General features: G+C 30.0%; 1 protein-coding gene across 1 annotated transcript; it reads right to left on the bottom strand.

The window, feature by feature from the left end:
- Positions 1 to 4,502: 4,502 nt before the first annotated feature.
- On the bottom strand, positions 4,503 to 6,876 carry LOC129895096 (urease accessory protein F). The gene is made up of 2 exons (XM_055970740.1): positions 6,815 to 6,876; positions 4,503 to 5,904 (listed from the first exon to the last, which is right to left on the bottom strand). Exons 1-2 carry the CDS (start codon positions 6,859 to 6,861, stop codon positions 5,166 to 5,168), a joined length of 786 nt encoding a protein of 261 aa, XP_055826715.1. The 5' UTR covers positions 6,862 to 6,876; the 3' UTR covers positions 4,503 to 5,165.
- Positions 6,877 to 7,195: the final 319 nt, after the last annotated feature.

The raw sequence follows: 7,195 nt of genomic DNA, 5'->3' as shown, positions 1-7,195 counted from the left end.
CAAAAACCCTAACTTTTCAACGAATTTCACAAAACCAACTTCGAATATTGATCAAACATGACTCGGAGCAACTATCGAAAGGGGTAAAACGATTATTTTACAAAATTTACCAAAAATGACCTTCAGGGTCATTACAACTTTTTATCCAACTCCATGTGGTATATTAATGGCAAGTGCTAATGCCTTTCTTTGGGCCCAAGTTATATGTGTATGGTCTCAGCTTGAAGTTGCTTATCAGAATGTGGATACAATAGAACCTGTTCTTGGGATTCTTAGTATTCCTTGCAATAATTGTCTCAGGATATGCGTTATTTGCGTACATCTTCAAGGATCTGGAAATCTAGGTTCCAAATGTACCATCAATTTTCGTGTTCTATGTGCTTTGCAATCTGGATACTATATGGACTTGATCTAGTTCGGTAGCTGGTTGAACCACATTAGCCAGTACTTCAGTGCACTGACTAAAAATGAATTGGCAGCAACATTGACATTGGGATTTCTTTCAGTCCGTGTTGACGTATTTTCATCGATCCCACTCACCCCTTCTAACACATAGGCCCGTACAAGGTCGACTTGATTCACAACTTAAATCTTCTTCTTAAAGATAATGATTTTGACGGCCTTATAAATATTACTCATTTAAAAGAGGATATTAACGGAAGAAATTATCATCCTATGGGGTAATGAAATTATAAGAAAAGATATTTTTATTTTACAACCTTTTTGATCTTTTGTGTTTTTTCTTAAAGCATTGTATGTTGCTTATATATTTGGGAAACTTACATAAATATACTATATTAAGAAAATATTTATCATTTATAATAATAATAATATTTTTTTTACTGGACACTTATAATACAGTTTTAATACAACTTTAATACATATTAGCGAAAATAATTTATAAAACTCATATAATACAAGTTTTATTCATTAATAATATATTTATCATACACTTTAATACACTTATAATACATTGTGTCAATTTCTTACCAAACAAATATAATATATTTTAAAACACTTATAATATATTTATATTGTATACATAATTCACTTTTAATACATGCCATATATAATAATATTTCTATGTATTGCTATAGATGATCATAAATAAAAAGTATCGCTAAAATCGATAATTATTTATTAAAAAGTGTTCGTCCGGATAATTTTTCCTATATATTTTACTTTCATTCTTTCTATATTTTCTCTTACGAAGAATATGGAAATTTTCTACTCTTCAATTTGATTATATGTAAAGTACTATGCCTTTTGAATAGTGTTATAACACGCACTATTTTAAGAGATAATAATTCTCTTGTTCAAGAGTAAAGGAATCCAATATTAATACAATATATGTCAGTACAAAATTAATACTATAAAATTAATTGAAGCTCTGAAAAAAATTAATTCATCACTGTCCATAGGAATAAATTTAGCTATGATGAAGCATTTTATTGTACTAAGTAAAAAAATAATTATGTTTTAAAGATATTTGTCAAAATAAATATCATAGTGAGACCATCAATGAAGGAAACATTGAATATCTTTTTATTACTATAATAGTGTCGGATAAAAAATATTTGCTTGAAAAATTACCTACTCTTTGCTTTTTCTTGTACTAAATAAGTATTGGAAGGATTGAAACACGTATCATAGTAAATTAGATATTTAATAATAATTTATTATTTGATATGATCGATTAAGTCATCCTTATTAAATATGATGTGCATAATAGTTGGGAATTCACATGAACATTCGTAGAAGAAATAAAAAATTCTTAAATTTAAGGAATTCTCATGTATTGCTTGTCCTCGAGGTAAATTGATTATTAGACCATCAACGATTAAAATTGAATTTGACTATTCTATATTTATGAAATGTATGCAAGGTGATATATGTGGGATCATTCATCCTTCATGTGTATCATTTAAATATTATATAATTTTAATAAATACATCTAAGATATGATCATATATGTGTTTATTATCAATTCACAATCTAGCATTTGCAATATTACCTGCTTAAATTATAAGATTAAAAGAACAATTTTTAGATTATGCAATAAAAAAAATTATTTTGATAATGCTAGTGAGTTTACATCTCAAACTTATAATAATTATTGTAGATCAACTGAATAACAATTAAACACCTAATTTCTCATGTTCATACTCAGAATAGTCTAGTAGCATCGTATTATGAATGCCCGTAATTAATACTTAGATCATTGCTTATGATAACAAAATTTTTCATTTCGATATGTATACATGCTGCTTTGCAATACACTTTCATGCTATTATGCATATAACAACACTTGTGCTCATTGACCAACAAGTTACCATAAAGTTTTATCCTTATAATTGACTAATGGCGAGGAGCCAAACACTTCACATATTACTTTTTCAGAATGTGCATTATATGTTTTAATTGCTCCATCACAATACATAAAAATGGGTATCCATAAATCTTCTTTCATTATTAAATAACTGAAAGTCATAACTGAAAATTTGTATACAATAAGATCTGTTGATTGTTATTTTGATGGATATTTTTTTTTCAATATTAGGGAAAGAAAAAAGATAAAGAAATAGACTGAAATGTATTATCACTATCTCATTTAGATCCTCGCACCATCAACTCTTAAATACATTTACTAACTTACCAAAGGTTACTAAATCTCATATTTCAATTGTGAATGCTTATATTAGATTTGATGCTTCGGTAGGATAATCTATTATGAAAAAACTACAGAATATGACAAACATTAATACATATTTAATATAAATGGCTATAGTTTATCTTTTTTATATTTAATGGATATAATTTAATATTAAATAGCAAAGTCAATTATAAAAGATTAATATTTTTTTAAATTTTATATCTGTTTAAATAAATAAATATTAAATAGCAAAGTTATTACCATATGCCTAATTAATTACTTAGAAGGACGTTTTATGGTGTTCCCTATGTCTTACCATCTGCAATCTTTTTTCTTTCAATGTCCATATATCACTTATTTTTATTTTATTTTTATTCCCATATTCATTTCAATTTAGCAATCTTTTGGCATAATTGAAGGAGTAATTTTTGTGATTCATCTTCATCAAGTATCTTCAAATTTTTTATACACTGGAATAAGTATACATTTAGACAATTGGATACAAACAGTTTGTTTTGCTCTGTTTTTTCAATTCTAATGTATCATATCTTTGTTTAACAACAAGATATTCATAAGATAAAGGTATTCAAATTATCGTGTTCATATGCTAAATTGATATATTTTATCTTTGTTTGATAAATTAATACATTAAGTTCTATAATAGAAATACATATTAAGTTATACAAAGACTTGTATTCAATTGAAATAAAGTATTCATCTGCTCACTGTATATGTATATCCATTATCCATAATGTAAAAAATGACAATGGTTTGTGTCCTTGAAATACTTTACTACATTAAGTTATATAATTCGTTTATACAATTAAAATCAAAGTATTCACATGCTAATTGTATATAGGTATTCATAATGTAAATGTATTCATAACGTACATGTATTCAAATGGGAAATGTTTACATGATTCTGTTATAATTACCTCGTTGAATATTTTAATACATTAAGTTATACAATGATTTTTGTTCTTGATATATTTTAATACATTAATTTATCTAATACTTTTATTCATTTGAAATCAAATTATTCACGATAATGTATCACCGAATGATGCGACCAAAAAACAAAAAAAAATCTATCACAAAGTGATAGAATCAATCGAGTACATCTTTTTTTGGAAATAATGGTAAGTTGAATAAACAACAATGGATATAATAGAAACAGTGATTATCTATACAGATCTTGAATAAATAACAATGGATATAATATAAACAATGACTACCTATATAGATCTCGAATAACAACAATGAAGACAAAATAGAAAAAGATATGTATCCCAAAATTTTCATAATAGTGATTGGAATCTAATAGAATCTGCCTTTTTAATAGGTAAATTAATAGTTGTTAATTAAATAATAGTAAGCCAAGGGTTTTATGGACCCTAATTAAATGGTTGTCTATTATAAAAACTGAGTTTACCTTATTTAATGGATTACAATTAAAATTATATTAATGTATAAATAAAGAAAACAAATACAAAACATACATTGAAAATTTGTTATAAAATATAGTCATTTTTAGTAAATATCATACTTATAGCTATTCAAATTCAATAACCCTATAACTATAGCTATTTATGTAAGTTTCTCATCTGTTATTGCAAATGAATTCAGGTCAAGTTAAAGTGTGATAAATCAATTGATTACAAATATCAGAATCTTCGAAAAAGGAAAAGAGCAAATAATGATAATATTTACCTCCGAACAAGTGTAAATAAATGAAATCAGCCAAAATGCTGGACATGAAAAGTCTCGAAACATAATAATTGATGAAACCTCCGAAGAAGTGCCAGTACCAGAAAAGGTAATCACTTCCTATAGAATTAATAATGTGATATATAAGGAAGAAAAAAGGAAAGCAAGTGTAATAGATTTCATAAAATTTGTGTGAGCCAGTGTAATTTCTGTTCAAGTAACTAGAAAGAAAACATATTTGAGATATTCTTGGCACCATTATATGTGTTTTATATCCAGTAGCTTCAACATCCAACAATATATGCCTTTGAATGATAAGTAACCTACGAAACTTGAAGAACTATATAGGCATATTATAGAGTTGCCGTTAAAGTATCTATTCCAGGGAAAAGAGTGGCAGAGAAAGATCTTACAAGCGAGCTGAAATATTTACTCAGATAAGCTTGCTGATCTAAGCTGATTGCAGCTCACATCCTTGTACTTCCTTCTCCTGATAATGAAGAAATATCTGCAAGCATCAGTGAGACTTTCTTGAACTGGAAGTGCTCTCTCGACCCGTGCTTCATGAAGTGCAGTGCAGGTGGTCTCTTGAAAACAAATACAGTGGTATAAGCCTGAAGCACAAGTCAACGAGACATCCATCACGAAGGGGGGAAAAATTCACAATTTGGAAGTACTACTAGTTCTGTTTTGTTGCCATCACTGCTGTTGGTGCCTCTGAATTTTAAACAGGCAAAAGCACAAGCTTGACAAAGGTACTTTCTCATCCAACAACCCCTGTATCTTGAATCTTCAGTTCCACCATTCAAGAACAAAAAAGCCTGGAGAACAAATAACCATGACAACCCTGGATAGTATCAAGCAAAGGACTAGTCTGGCACGCTTCCTCTACAGGACGGTTCATCCATTTCTTTGATAATTCTTCTGCACTTACAGCAAGCTGATGTTGCAAGACAGCTGCACCTAGCGGTCCTACCAAATTGAGCCTTGTTGCAGCCGATACAACATCTCTCATCGTTATACACAAGTAAGCCTTTTGAGAAGTTTCAGCATTCAATCCAAGAAGCCCACAGACAAGTCCGAAAATGGGAGCATGGTGGAAAAGGACAGCTCCACTAGTCAAAGACATTTCCCGCATAGTTTTTAGATACGGAACTTCCTGAAACACAGCAGCAGCTACTCTCAAAAGTGCTGATCCTTGTGAAATAGATGCTTTCCTACCAACTTCATTTGTCAGTGTTGCATCCAGTATTTTATCAAGTTTATACCATGTTTCGACATTAGGAGATGTATTCAAAGTATAGACAAAAGGAAGCAATAGACTTCCTGTATTCTCTAGTATATGGATCACAAATGTTCGAAGGTCTTCGGGTCCAGAGACTAACCGGGCTTGAATAGCAGCCTCAAGGCCAAAAGAATGAGCAAAGCCACCAGTAGGGAGAACAGAATCAAGCAATTGCCATTGGCTCCACTGAAGTAATTCATTTGGTGCAAATTGGAGAGTATCCTCAATTTTCTCTTCCACACCCTCCATCTTTAAAGGCCTGAACAAGTTATAAACAGGACAGAATAACCAAACAGTAGGAAAACAACAACGCCGTTCTGAATATATTGCATTCTTTAAGAATTTAATCTTTGGGAACAATCAGTTGATCATAAAATAGTTGGATCAGATTCTAGTTGTCAACCTTATGTCTTAGCAAGTGAAGTGATTATATATATATATATATATATATATATCCCCACAGATTTAGTTCATCCATAATCTTAGAATCTATGACCAACTAATGATTTTACTATTACCCACTGGCTTAATAAAAGCAAACATTTATAAACGTGATAGCCTAGCTTCTCTATATCAATGTGATCACAAGAACAATGCAGTTTGTTAGGCATCAAACCTTTTCTAAGCTGCCTTTTTTGTCTATGATATTTGTTCTTAGAACTATCACTACTAGAAAGTAGAAACAAAGATTTTTCCCACCGCCAATCAGTAGGAAATTGTGGTATTGATCATGATTTTGCCACTCGTTTCCCACCGAACCAACTCAGTGGGAAAAAGCGTGGTGTGCAATAGATTCTCGCTGAAATAACGGAAAACTTACTAATTTTTTCACATGAAAATATAACTATTAATTCTTTTGCTACCAATTCAATCAAATTATACGTGGGAATAGCCACCAAACATTTTGACTTTTTAGTATTGTATATGATTATAGTGTGTGCTTTCTTTAGCTTACAAGCATAAGCACCCCTTCAAAGTATTTTCCGTAGCTCATCCAGAAACTTTAACACAAAGAGGGTCACCATAAGTATCACTCTCTTTAATTTAGTCTTGTTTCACATACTAAATTAATTCAATCGCCATGTTGAATAGACTAAATATCGCAAATTCAAATAGAGCAGAGGAGAAATGCTTGAAGGGGAAGAAGAGAGATACAGAAAGATACTTACAAATCGAAAAAGGCGCAGAAAGAGAAGATCCCAAATGAAGAATCCATTAGTCTACCCAACTGGGGACAGCACAAATAGTGGGTGATTTGTAGAGAAAAAGTCCACAATAGCCCCTTATATTTGAATTTAGATACAAAATCGTCCCTACTTTTTGACCTAAGGTACTAGTAGTCCTTATTGTTTCCCAAATTGGTGCATTTTTTCTAATCCCTCTTTAAATGACTATACATCTACTCTGCTCATTCTCGAATCTTTTTGGAACTTGTTGTAAAATTTCACATCACATTGACATATTTTTAATCTCTTATAAATATACATCTACTCGAAGGAATAGATGTGAATTGTAAATCGATTTTGTAAGTGTTGTTATTGAGGCCTATT

This window comes from Solanum dulcamara, chromosome 7, assembly GCF_947179165.1.
Source record: "Solanum dulcamara chromosome 7, daSolDulc1.2, whole genome shotgun sequence".
NCBI lineage: Eukaryota > Viridiplantae > Streptophyta > Magnoliopsida > Solanales > Solanaceae > Solanum > Solanum dulcamara.
Note: the sequence above shows the minus strand (reverse complement) of the source record. Positions and strands in the feature narration are given on the sequence as shown.